At 39.6% G+C, this 14,645-nt stretch overlaps 1 protein-coding gene across 13 annotated transcripts in view; it reads right to left on the bottom strand.

Moving 5' to 3' along the window:
• The window catches only part of NAV3 (neuron navigator 3), a 966,035-nt gene that overhangs the window by 149,014 nt on the left and 802,376 nt on the right, over nucleotides 1-14,645 (bottom strand). For all 13 annotated transcript variants that reach the window (XM_089307477.1, XM_051846465.3, XM_008256837.5 and 10 more), the window contains one exon: nucleotides 14,425-14,544. In XM_089307477.1, coding sequence (XP_089163603.1) covers nucleotides 14,425-14,544 — 120 coding nt within the window. The remainder of the gene's footprint in view (nucleotides 1-14,424; nucleotides 14,545-14,645) is intronic.

Below are 14,645 nucleotides of genomic sequence, written 5' to 3'. Positions count from 1 at the left end.
AAAAGGAATTCATCCCTAGCTCTTGAGGGGGAAAAAAAAGCAAGTGTTTCATGTATAGATGAAACTTCTTAAATCAAACTAACAATTGAGCCGGCGCCATGGCTCAATAGGCTAATCCTCCGCCTTGCGGCGCCGGCACACCGGGTTCTAGTCCCGGTCGGGGTGCCGGATTCTGTCCCGGTTGCCCCTCTTCAAGGCCAGCTCTCTGCTATGGCCAGGGAGTGCAGTGGAGGATGGCCCAGGTGCTTGGGCCCTGCACCCCATGGGAGACCAGGAAAAGCCCCTGGATCCTGGCTCCTGCCATCGGATCAGCGCGGTGCGCCGGCTGCAGCGGCGGCCATTGGAGGGTGAACCTATGGCAAAGGAATACCTGTCTCTCTCTCTCACTGTCCACTCTGCCTGTCAAAAAAAAAAAAAAAATCAAACAATTCAATTATATAATCTAATCTCTTCTGTTTTGAAAAAATATATAATGTAATATAAAAGGCCCAAATTGCTTTCCTTTTATATATATTCTTGGTATTTTTCTGAATATAAGCCAAAAATATTTCTCTTCATTTTTTCCTGTTATTTCCTTGAATTTATTAGAAATAGGTATTTCAACAAACATTAGATTTCAGGATAATGAAATATATAAAAAAACATTCTGCTAAATTGCTTTACTGATATTAACAAGTTAGTCAGCCTTTTAAAAACCCTTCTGCATGAAAGATTATTCTTTGTGTTTTAAATCTACTGACAAGCTACAGTAGATACAGAATATGATTACATAGTTAGCTAACTAAGTAATGTTTCTGATGCTTAAAAAACCAAAAACCATCCCAATTCTGTTCATGTTTTGACAAAAGAGAAAAATAAATAATTTACAAAATCAGGTATGATAAACTTTATCTGAGTTAATAACTTTATGAATAATAATAAGAGTATGAGAACTAGATTTAAATCCTTACCAGTGTCTTTTATTCACAAAATGTGTACAGGTAAATTACTTGTTCTGAGAGCTCTTTAGTTTTACTTATAGAATAAAAAAACCCACTTTATGAGGCTATGGCAAAGAGGAGATAAAATCCTGCATGTAAGTTACAGGGTAGGTCAGCTATGCATCCCAGGACCTCAGTACTGATTGCTACTACCACTGCTTTTATTACAAGGACCCTGACACCTCTATTCCACCTTTTTTCTTCTTCCCTTTCCTTCTCATCATTACAGATCCATTAGTAAATAATGGTTCACTGGTAAATCGTAATAGAAGCAGACAGGGTGAAAATACTGAGTACTGGTGCAATCTCTTCTAATGGGATATTAATTCTACAATGTTAAAGTAACTACTGGCCAAGTTTGAGATCAAAACCAGTTTTATAAAGAGATGGTACTTTTTAAAACCACCTTATACATGTTTTGAAAGACAGTGAGAGTTATCCCAATAAAAACTTATTTACAACTTAGGTTAGCTGTATTGCTCAAGTATTTTTTTAAAGATTTTATTCATATATTTGAGAGGTAGAGTTACAGTGAGAGGGAGAGACAGAGAGAAAGATCTTCCTTCCATTGGTTCACTCCCCAAATGGCCGCAACGGCCTGAAGCCAGGAGCCAAGTGCATCTTCCTGGTCTCCCATGTGGGTGCAGGGGCCCAAGCACTTGGGCCATCTTCTACTGCTTTCCCAGGCCATAGCAGAGAGCTGGATTGGAAGAGGAGCAGCCGGGTCTCGAACCGGCGCCATATGGGATGCCGGCAGCGCAGGTGGAGGATCAGCCTACTACACCGCAGCGCTGGCTCCCCAAATATTCTTTGAATCTCAATGATATTTTAGGTTTGCACAATCTCTGTTCTAATGCCGTCTAAAGGGTTGCCAGGACAATGCCCAGTACTTGGGAGACAATAGGTTCTCAGCATATATGTGTTTTACGAACTAACTATATAAAAGGAATTATCTAAAAGTACTGGAAGGTGTTAAGACTCTCTCCGTAAGAGGTCAGCTAGTTCTGGGAACTGGAGAGAAATCAAGTGCCAGTTCATAACCTTACAATAATGTGCAGAATGTCAATGAGAACTTGAGATGGCATCAAATAGCCACTTTCTATTTCTCTAATATTTTGCATTGGTCTCTCTGCACATATAGTAAAAACTGTGGGAAAAAAAAATCCAGGTCATTTGATTATGGCATAAAGTAATTATATTTACTTTAATTCCATCTCAGCCTATTAATCATATTTTGTTTGCTTTTAATTACTATAGAAAGCCAGTAAGCTAATAAAGGAAGTATTTAAGATATGGGAATATATTGATTCTGTGATTATGCTGGAATAAATCAACACAGAATAGAATGAATTATTAGAGTGTAAACAGAATAGTGAAAAGCATCATGACCCCTGAGATAATCACTCGGTAGCTTAAGCAAAATATATGTTGCCTTCATTTTTTCTGCTCTAATTGACTCCCTATAAGATTTTCTGGTAACTTTCCATGCTTCTCTTTGCAGTGGCAATGAAAAGTTCTGCAGATCACCATCAGTGTGACTATATGTTTGGATATTGACTGCCTTCAATATATAGTTACAGTGACTAATAACCTGAGAGACACAAAAAATCCTGACAGTGCTTAAGGCCTTCAGTAAACCTTTTCATCAGCTATGATTTCCGCATCTGGGTTGTGGTTTTGCAGATTCAGTGAGTACAACACAAATATAATTTCTATGATGAATTGTGCTTTCATGTATTAAAAAGTCATGATTACATATACAAACATCAGTTAAAAACTGTAGGAGTGGTTAAACTAAATATTTTATAATGAAATTAGCAGTCAGCCATCACTGTATTTATAAACAGAGTTTACACAGCAATGTGGTAGACAATCCAAAATGGACCTGGAAAATGTGTCTTTGTAACTAAAATTTGTGGAACTTTTGTCCACATTCATTAAGGCATTTGAGATCTGAAGCTTTGCCCCTCTCCTAGGAGACTCATCCTGCCATCACATGACTTAATGCTCACTATATAAATCATCTGCGTAAGCAAATATTGACTTCTATGATCATTCTACTTTAGTAGCCCTGGCTGTAACTTCCAAATGGCCCAATAGCCCAGGAAATTTCTGCTACTCATATATTAAAGCCCCAGATTTTTATTTTATTTTTGGCAAAACACTCTGCTACTTGATCTGTTTCCTCTGTTAGTCTGTTAGTCTAGCATTCATGAACTTTCAATGTTTTCAGAATCCTTCATCTCATTTCCTAATGGCATCCTCTGCTTTACCGCCATCTCAGTTCAGTGCAGGTCCCACTGTCAATCATATCAATCGTGCTCCAAATAGCGTATCTTTTTTCACTCAACCTGTCAACTTTCAACTTTGGATCAATCCAATCATTCCTTTATTTCCACTCCTAAACCTAAGGTGACTATGGTAATAGAAAATACATCCTGATTGGATCTCATAAATTCATGGCTTTCAGGTTTTAACTAGGTGGCCATGGGTTATGTAAAGACGTTTTCACCCAAATGTCAACTAATAAATTGAGTACAATCAAAATTTAAAAGTTTGTACTTCACAGTATTAAAAATGAAAAGATAAGTAATACACAAGTGTCATACTTAAGGGATTTGATACAGAATATATTTTTAAAAATTTCAGCATTTAATAATTAAAAGATAAACTAAATTACAAATGCATAAAGCATTGAAGTAAACATTTCAACAGAAGACCTTTCTATATACAAAAATACTGGCAAATAAGAGAATAAGGTTAAGGAGAAATGAGCCATTATACACTATTGGCCAGAATGAAGTGACATGACAATTCTAGAAACAGGAAAATCTCTAAAAAGCTAAACAAATGTATCACATAACCAGAAATTCAATTTCCTATGTACCTACCAAGGGAAAACAAAACATACATCCTAATAAAGACACAACCAAAGATGTTTAAAAAATTTCAAAACAGCAAGAATAATTAAAACAATTAATTTGCCCATCAACTGGTGAAATAAACAATTCACATATCCATAAAATAGCATATTTCTCACAATCAGGAATAAGCAACTGAGATATGTAACAACAGATGTGACTGTGAAAAATATTTTGCAAAGTAGAAGAAATCATAGGCAAAAGACTACATATTGTATGAATCTATTTATGTGAAATATCCAGAAAACATAAATCAATGTAGACAGAAATAGGTAAGTGGTTGCCTGACACTGCTGTTAGGAGGGAGTTCATGGCAAACAGGCATGAGGGATCTTCTTGGGAGTCTTCAATATTATTTTTAAAGTATTAAAATTGGATTATGGCAATGGTTCTATTACTTTGAATTTACTATCACTGAACTGTACATTAAAAACAGGTAAGTTTTTGTTCTGTTAGACCTCAATGAAGCTATTATTTATAAACTAAGTTTTCATATTTTCAAAACCTGTCTATAAAACATTTATTTTTGTTCTAGAAGCTTTTGTCAATATTCAGTGGTAATCCCAGCTCCAATATGGCATGTGGGCATAATCCACTGTGTCACAATGCCTGCCAAGAAGGCTTAGATTTTAATGTATGAATTTGAGGGGGTGAATATATTCAATCTGTAATCCTCAGAGTCACCACCTCATTTTGTCAAAGAACTCACTTTCAGGCTACCTTAATATTTTTTTTAATCTCCAAAACAAAACAGAGCAAATCACCAATAGAGTATCTTCATTTTGCCCCCTTTGTTGGTTATTATTTGACCTCTCAAGTCATCACTGCAACTTTCCTGAAAGTCTGTTCTCCTGTTCTGTCTCAACCTCCTAACCTCTTGTTTTTCTTTTTCATAACTTAGCAAGCTCCACTACTTCATTGACAATAACTTTGACAACATCACTAATAAAAACTAGCTGCCCAATTTTACTCATCTATGGAATGTGATACCATTGCCCATTAACCCTTCTCCATTCCAAAGCCATCAGTTAACCCTGGTTGCTTCTTCATCTGTGTGTTAGAGTGGATTTCTCTGCTTATTGACTCTTGCTGTATTCACTTTGTGTCACTCCCAGGCCTTAATTTCTCACTCTAATCAGAGGCACACGTGTGTTCTCAGCTTGCACAGTGTTGATTTGCATAGTAATTTAACAAAATTTAATTACATACTCATATAACTGGCTTCAGGCAGGCCAAAGGCCAGTTCTGATAAGGGATGCTTTGGCTGGGAAGCTTGCCTTAACCTTGTGCTGTTTAGCCTTAGAGACTAGAAAATGAAATACTTTTGCCACAGCACTTGTGTTCTGAATCATGGTATCTTCATCAGCTGCATCCCTAAGAGATTTAAGGGAAAATTCACATAATTATCTACATCTTTTGATCTCCATTGTTATAAGATTTACCAATATTTAAAACCAGGGAGATTTTTCACAAAATTCTAGGCTCTCGTTTTCACTTGAAACTTCTGGTAATTCTTGGCCTTTTTCACACACGTGCATTTCTACAGGCAACAAGCTGCAGAGGTGAAGGTCGCTTGCCCTTTCGGCTGATCTTGTTTGCCATGTCCCCGCGTTTCACTCACATCATGGGAATGTCCTGACCCTTGTGGGATTTGAACTTATGATGTGTACATGACACATATTACTTTAACCTGGTACTTTAATGCTGTGGTTCAACCTACATCTCCAGTGATAGGACCTTCCAGGACCTATACTGTACTGCAATCTGAATTGCATCCCCCTGAAATTCATATTTTTAATCCTAGCCCCCAAAGTGAGTATATTTGGAAATAGAACTTTAAGGTGAAATGAGGTCATCCGATGGGCCCCTCTTCTGACCGAACTGGTACCCCTGTAAGAAGAGAGACAGAGTGACATCTCTCCTGCCACGCGTGCTCAAAGGAAAGACCATAGGAGAGCCCAGCAAAAAGGTGCAAGCCAGGAAGGGAGTCCTCATTAGACACAATTTGCTGTCCCCGGGATCAGCTCTGTCCAGGTTCCAGAGTTGTGAGAAAATACCTGTCCATTGTCTTAGCCACTCACTCTGTGGTAGTTTATCGGGGCAGCTGAGCAGACTAAAGAGAAAAGAAAACTTCCCTGGTTTCCCTTAGAAGTAATCAGTGTCCCCAGCCTGCTCCACCATTACCATTCCTCCGTTAAGTGCTCATCTAACTTTTCACCTGGACTTTTACAGTCACTTGCTAAGGAGTCTGCATAGCTTTTCATGATCCTCCTTAAATATTATTACATTGCTGGAGAAGAACAAAATGATTTTGGGCCGGCGCCGCGGCTCACTAGGCTAATCCTCCGCCTAGCGGCGCCGGCACACCGGGTTCTAGTCCCGGTCGGGGCGCCGGATTCTGTCCCGGTTGCCCCTCTTCCAGGCCAGCTCTCTGCTGTGGCCAGGGAGTGCAGTGGAGGATGGCCCAGGTGCTTGGGCCCTGCACCCCCTGGGAGACCAGGAAAAGCACCTGGCTCCTGGCTCCTGCCATCGGATCAGCGCGGTGCGCCAGCCGCAGCGTGCCGGCCGCGGCGGCCATTGGAGGGTGAACCAATGGCAAAGGAAGACCTTTCTCTCTGTCTCTCTCTCTCACTGTCCACTCTGCCTGTCAAAAAAAAAATGATTTTAAAATACAATGATTTCAGTATACGCTCTTGGTTTGAAATTAAAAAAATAGGAAAACAGCTTCTTATTACTAATAGGTCCACACACTGGAGTAGCTAGGCTCTCCTTGTACTTTGACTCTGGTTATCCCTACTCACATTTCCAGCAAACTGGGAGAATCCCATTAAAGGCTCCTTATACTGGGAAAATCTCATTAATAATTCCTTTTTAAAAGATTTATTTATTTGTTTGTTTGAAAGGCGGAGTGATAGAAAGGGAGATAGGGATCTTCCACCTGGTATTTCACTCCTTAAATGGCATAACAGCCAGGGTTAGTCCAGGCAGAAGCCAGGAGTCAGGAACTCCATCTGTGTCTCCCACAAAAGGTGGCAGGTGTCTGTGGGGAGCAACTCGGACTAGACTGTTACTGGACTTATTCTATGCATCTGCTCTCCCAAAATATGGCGCTGGGAGAGGAGGAAACAGCTTCTACACAGCTGCCTCCAGTTCAACCAATAAACAGCAGGACCTGCTCCTGATTGGAGGAGAGCAGCATGCTCGGCGTGTGGGTAGCAGAGTTGGGATTGGTGGAAGAGGACTATAAAGGAGGAGAGAGACAACATGCACCAGGAACATCTATCTGAAGGAACACCTGTGCAGCCCCCGAGAGAGCCGGCCGGCGGTGTGCCGCTCCCCCGCGGAAGTGGGGAAAGTGGCAGGGGGAACCGCCCTTCCACGGAGGTGGAAGGGTCGGTAGCCAACCCGGGAAGAACCAGCAGCAAACCCGGGAAGAACCAGCAGCAAACCCGGGGAGGGCCGAGCAGACAAAAGAACAGCGCAGGGTCCTGTGTTGTTCCTCCGCGAAGAGGGGGAGCGACAGGTGTCCAAGCACTTAGGCCATCTTCTGTTGTTTCCCAGACACATTAGAAGGGAGCTGGATTGGAAACTGAGCAGCCCGGACTTGGACCCAGTGCTTTGCAGGTGATGGCTTAATCTGTTGAGCCACAACACAGGCCTTCATTAATGACACTTCCTATGCTTCTATGTGCTCACTCCCAAAATACACCTGCTTTTTTCCAGACTGTCAGAAATTATCTTTTCTTTAATTTATAAATTTTACTCCCTTTTGAAAGTATACTCCTTAGTAAAGTTAAATATTTCTCTTTGGTGCTTCAAAAGGAACTTTGCATATACATCTACTATGACTTAGCTAACTGTTTTATCACTTTATCATTTGTTTATATTCTTCTCTCTGACCCTTAAACTCTGGACTTCTCACCGTTGCTGATTTACTTTTGCCTGAGGTTCTAGTGCGATTGCAGGCACTTAGGAAGTGATTACAGATTTGTTAAGCAGACTCTTGGTGTATATTTACTTATATGTCAAATTTATATATATATATATATACACATATATGTGTGTGTGTATATATATATACATATATATATATAACTTCCACATATGAGAGAGAACACAGGCATTTGTTTTCCTGTGTCTGATTTATTTCACTTAAAGTAACATATACAGTTTCATCAGTTTTGCTGCAAATGCCAGGATTTCATTTTTTATGGCAGACTAATATTCTAGTGTGTATGTGTGTGTATCCTGTGTTCTTTACCAATCATCCATCAATGGACACCTGGATTGATTCCATACGTTGGTTAGTCTCCATCTATTTGTATAATTTCTAGAGTTTCTGTTGTTATTGATATCTAATTTTATCCCATTGTAGTCAGAAGATACATAATATGATCAGGATTTTTTTTTTAATTTTCTGAGAATTGTTTTGTGGCCTAATATATGGTCCATCCTAGAGAATGTTCCATTAGCTCATGAAAAGAACGTGTATTCTGCTGCTGTTGGACAGAATGTCCCATGAATGACTCTAAGTTCCATTTGGTCTATAGTGTAGTTAATTCCCCTGTTTCTTTGTTGACTTTTTGTCTGGATGATCTGACCATTGATGAAAGTAGGATATGGAAGTCCCCATTACTGTATTTCAGCTTGTGTCCCCCTTTACATGTAAAACGTGAGGGTGTCAGAATCAGTTGTACGGTATTTACAGTATTATACCTTCCTGTTGAGTTGATCTCTCAGACTTTTTCCTAGTGATCTTCACTGTTTTCACAAATTTTTCCTAAAGTCTCTTTTCAGTCTGAGTGTGTCTTTACTGGTGAATTAAGCTTTCTATGCACAGCATATTATTTGGTCTTGTTTTATTTTTTTCAATCCATTCAGTCATCTGTTTCTTTTAATTGGGGAATTATTCCACTTAACATCACAGTTATTGATGGTATACAATGAATTAATCCTCTCATTTGTTATTTAAAATTTCTTCTATTTACTTTGAAGATCTTTTGCCCTTTTTTAGGTGAGTTTTATATTTTCACTTTTTTTTTTTTTTTTTTGGTGAAGATGGTTGTCTTCGCTTCTATATGTAGGACTCCCTTAAGCATCTTTTATAAGGCCAAACTGGTAGTAACGACTTCCTTCTGTTTTTGCTTGTCTTGGAAAGTCTTTTTCTCAGCTTCATTTCTGAAACATAGCTTCACTGGGTAAAGTATTTTTGATTTTTTTTTAGAACTTGGATTGCATCATTCCACTTCTTTATGGCTACAAGTTTTCTGTTGGAAATTCTGCTGGTGCTGTAATGCAGGTTTGCTTTAAAGTTACTTGGTGCTTTTCTTTTGCAGATTTTAGAACTGTCTGTGTTGAACTTTTTTTTTTTTTTTTTGTAAAGATGTATTTATTTGAAAGAGTTACAGAGAGAGGTAGGTACAGAGAGAGAGGTCCTCCATCCACTGGTTCACTTCCCAGATGGCCACAACGGCCGGAGCTGCACTGATATGAAGCCAGGAGCCAGGAGCCTCCCCCTGGTCTCCCAAGCAGGTGCAGGGGCCCAAGGACTTGTGCCATCCTCCACTGCTCTCCCAGGCCACAGCAGAGAGCCAAACTGGAAGAGGAGCAGCCGGAACCAGAACCGGTGCCCATATGGGATGCTGGCACTTCAGGCCAGGGCTTTAACCCGCTGCACCACAACGCCAGCCCCTGTGTTACCTTTGTTTGACTGTACAGAGTCTTTTCTGATCACGTCTATTTTTGGTCCTATGGACTTCCTATTCTTGGACATCTTTATCTTTCTCCAGTTTGGGGCAGTTTTCAGCGATAATTTCATTGAAGGTATTTTCTATGCCTCTACTCTCTTCTTTGAGGGTTCTCTAAATTTTAATATTTGTTCATATACAGTGTTACAAAGGTCTTGAAGAGCATCTTCATTCTTTTCTGTATTTTTCTGATTACTATACTTCAAATGACCCAGCTTCAAGTTCAGATATTCTTAACACTGCTTGATCTAGTCTGTTGTTGAGGCTTTCAATTGTATATATTATTTGACATACTGAGTTCCTCATTCTGAGTATTTCTGCTTAGTTTTTTTTTTTTTTTTTTTTAATTTTTGACAGGCAGAGTGGACAGTGAGAGAGAGAGAGACAGAGAGAAAGGTCTTCCTTTTTCCGTTGGTTCACCCTCCAATGGCCGCCGCTGCAGCCGGCGCACCGCGCTGATCCGATGGCAGGAGCCAGGAGCCAGGTGCTTTTCCTGGTCTCCCATGGGGTGCAGGGCCCAAGCACCTGGGCCATCCTCCACTGCACTCCCTGGCCATAGCAGAGAGCTGACCTGGAAGAGGGGCAACCAGGACAGAATCCGGTGCCCCGGCCGGGATTGAACCCAGTGTGCCGGCGCCGCAAGGTGGAGGATTAGCCTATTGAGCCACGGCGCCGGCTGCTTAGTTCTTTTTTAAGATCTCTCTTTGCTAAATTCATCCCTTGCGTCACATATTGATTTCCTAATTTTGTTAACTCTCTATCTGTAATATCTTGTATCTCTCTGAGTGTTCTTACAATCATTCCTCTGTTGGTCCAGGGCTGTGGCTTAGTGGGTGAAGCTGCTGCCTGCAGTGCCAGCATCCTATGTGCGTGCCAGTTCAATTCCTGGCTGCTCCACTTCCCATCAAGCTCTCTGCTATGGCCTGGGATAGCAGTAGAAGATGGCTCAAGTGCTTGGGCCCTGCACCTGAGTGGGAGACTTGGAAGAAGCTCCTGGTTTTGGATAGGCACAGTTCCGGCCATTGTGGCCATCTGGGGAATGAACCAGTGGATGGAAGACCTCTGTCTGTGTGTGTGTGTGTGTGTGTGTGTAACTCTGACTTTCAAATAAATAAATAAGTCTTTAAAATATCATTCCTCTGTGTTCTTTATTAGACATTTCATCAATGTCCCTTTCTATGGAATCTGTTCCTAAAGCATCATTGTCTTCCTTTGGGGTATGACATTGCCTTGATTTTTTGTACGTCTTATGTTCCTTCTTTGATATCTGTGCATCTGGCAGATCAGTTGCTTCTACCACTTGTGAAGTAGTTTTTGTGGACTGAAGCCTTCTCACTGGTAATGCATCTCAGGACGTCAGTTTTGTGGGCTCCTTTGACTTTAGTTTCAGTTGGATGTCATAGTGCCCTATAGGTTCTTCACTGCAGTCAGTGGCAGCAGCAATGGAGGCATGGGCTGCTCCTGGGGACTCGGTGGGCTTGCTCGGATCCCAGGAATGCAGCCCTAGGGAGAGACTGGAGTCATGGGATCAGCCTGGTTCTGGGAGCAGACTTGACTGATACTACCATGAGGTTGGCATATGCATCCTTAGCCACCACCTGAGTCAAAATGTGCCTTTTAAATGTATCACAACACAAATGGATAAAACCCACATGTTTTAACTATGTTACAAATTTATCTTTGAAGTTCCTGGAGAGTCTCTAACACATCTGTAGGGATTATAAACATTCCATAATCTCTTCTTACTCTGATTAATAACGATATGGGGTTGGTAAAATGTTGACAGGTAAACTAAATAAACTTCAGTATATTTAAGCAATAAAATATGTAAAATACATTACAATTAGCTAATGAAAACCCTCTTTTTATGAGGGTAAGGCATTTTCAATCTGCAAATAAGAGGAATTCAGCTGTCCTCTGCTACCTCTCCACATTTTAAACTCAATTTGACTAAAGGGGAACCTATAACCTTCAATATTAACAACACAAACAACTCAAGTTCACTGTTATACTAGCTAATATGCAAATACATTTTCACTTATACAACTTTAGGGATAATGTATGAGAAACAGGAAAAAAGTAATAAGCCACTGCTTCTTTTACTGTTAAGCTGCCTTATCAGTGAACTGTTGCAAGCATTATAGTTTACCAATTTGCTAAAATCAATTAATCACTAACATGTTTCATATTATTTAAAATAGCTTTGGCAAAGTAATTGTGGAACCACAAGAACGGGAGACAAAAGACCCGAGTCCTTAAATTATCCTTGTACAGTTAGCTACGTGAGCCCGGGTAAATGTCTAAATTTTTTATCATAACTGCTAAATATGACTATTAGACTAAATCAGCATTTCTTAAAATATTACAAGAACAAGTTAATCATTATTACAAAGAAGAAAGTGATGGATTCAGTATAAAAAAAGCCTAAAGAGTACTAAAACATTTAGTAGCCTTAAATTAAAATTAAAAATTAAGCAGATGCTATTATTAATACAATAACTTCTTAGTATCTTTGATATGTTAATGTAATTGTGACTTTCCAAGAAGAGAGAGGATAGTCAGCATTTCTCAGGTGCAGCTAACCTCAGAGAACTGACTTTTAATTTAGAATCTAATATCATCACACAGGACAAGAAAGAATGAAAAGACCAGTCTCTGTCTGAAAGGTCTTTAATCATATGATGAATTTTTTATGTTTGTTTTATTTTTAAAATTACATTTCTAGAAGCTGATATGGTTGTGTCAGCAATTATCTAGATGATATTTATTTTGTTCCTAGAGGGTGTTAGCAATAGGGGATACAAAGATGAATTAGACTTCACTCTATATTCTAGAGTCTCATATTTTAAGATTGAAACAGACATATAAACCTGTAATTACTGATGGCAAACACAACAGAAAAATGAATAACAACATGCTCTAGGAGCCCAGGAAAGGTACATTTTGAAAATCGGCAGAAGAGAATGCTATACAAGAATTTTTTGGCTTTGAAACTGCCATCTGCTCTGTTGTTTCTAGTAGCATAAAATTTACCTGCTTAGCATTTTCTGCAGTTTTCTTCTATTATGTGGGACTTAAAATACCAGGATTAAAAGATCAAGGCAAGTCAGCAGAAGACAAGTTTTTCTATGATTTCTGTTATAGTAATTTTCCTTTTATCAATTATCTTACAGCTGTTCTTGTTTGTCCTGGTTGGAATATGTGGAGGTGACCTGGGCACCTTGTAGTAAGGAAATTACTAGTTATGGGAATGCCCCTAGTGGCAGGAAGCCCCTCATACATGTTGTGCAGTTGTCACTCCCAGCTGTCCTGCGTGCCCACAGCTCCCCTGCAGCATATTCAATAAACCTAACTCCGCCCTCCCCTTCATCTGATGCTCTGGTGAATTCTTTCACCACCCATGCCACCGGCTTCAGCTGACAGCTTCCCATGACAAAACGGGTATGAGAAGTAAGAAAATGTAAGGAACCAATAGTCTGCATTTAGAAAGGTCTTATAAATTAACAGAAATAATTACATAATTGCGATGTTCAAGACCTCATATCTTCAAATGATATCGAATACAGAGTTACTTCTTGAATACAGGATTTTATAAGACGTTCACACTTACCTGCACTAAAAGGGAAAAGCTTACTTCTGTTAACAAGAGAATAAAATAATGTAAGTAATCAGTAAGAAGGTGACTGGGGAGAAGTTCATCTCAGCTATTCTGGAAGCCCTTTTTCAGGAGGTAACACTGAGTTGAGATGGAAATGTAAATATGAAGGTAATATTGCAAAACAAAAAAATGTAGAAAAGGACATTGCAGGCCCGGGAAGCATCAATCAAAAGCTCTAAGATGGAAGTGAGCTCAGACTGCAGAAAGAGCAAAAATCAGTCCTGGGGGGATGAAATCAGCGAGGGAGTCAGAAAGGTACATTCTTGAAGAGGAATTTAGGTTGAGGTGACAACATTCTCCACCAGCCATCTGTCATGGCATGGTACACAGACAGAGTACACAGACCTGAGGACCAGGACCCATATGTACGGGGTAAGAACTAACACTGCTCCTCTGGCCAAAGGCACACTGGATCCTACACAGTTCTTATTTCTGATTGCAGACAGTGTCTTTAACTTCTGTCCTCATAAATGCTGAATTAAAGAATTACTCTAGGTATCGCAATATGATGGTCCTGGAAATGGGCAATCCCTTCTTGCCAGTAAAAATTCGGAACATGGGGAGCAAAGTCAGGTGAGGAATAGGACTTTCAATATTATTTTATAAAGGTAATGTTCTCAAATAAGGGTGACTTTCAAAAATCAGAACAATTGCCAGAAAAAAATAACACACACACACACACACACACACACACCTTTGAGTGACTTGGGAAATTAGCCTAAAGCAGGAGTTGTTCTATGTTTTCAACAATAGTCTTGAGGAAAGCCTCAAGCTTATTGTACCTGATGATTTGAAATATGTTTTAATCATGATGTCTTTAGCCTTCAGGTAATTCTGAGGGTGTTTCAATTAAAAGAAATTGATTACCCAGGGTTCCTTTCAAATAAGGAAAATAGATATTACAACAGGCATTAAAATTTAACAAAACATAACCCGACATTTAAAAAAATATACTCACCAGCTATTCAAATTTCCATTATTTCAGAGCAAATGCAATCATCTGAGCCTTACAATTATCCTTACATCATTATTTCAAACTACTGAGTCCTCTGTTTGATACTGTATGATTCTTCAAGCTTATTTACAAAAGGGCTTCCTACACACCGCACCCACATTACCTGTCTGCATCCACTGCCACATCATGAACTCCTCTCTGGATAATGTCCCTGGAGGCTGCTGTGTCTGGTAATCGGTTCAGACTTCTGGTGTACAGGTTGAGCCCCCCATCTGTCATATACCTAAAAAAAATGAAATAACCAATAGAAAATTAAATGATCTCATCTACATAATTTAACTTGATAAACAGTGTTCACATTTTTCAGTAGCTAAATATGCATGG

Source organism: Oryctolagus cuniculus, chromosome 11 (genome assembly GCF_051225735.1).
Source record: "Oryctolagus cuniculus isolate XC-2025 breed Fujian yellow rabbit chromosome 11, ASM5122573v1, whole genome shotgun sequence".
NCBI classification, from domain to species: domain Eukaryota; kingdom Metazoa; phylum Chordata; class Mammalia; order Lagomorpha; family Leporidae; genus Oryctolagus; species Oryctolagus cuniculus.
Note: the sequence above shows the minus strand (reverse complement) of the source record. Positions and strands in the feature narration are given on the sequence as shown.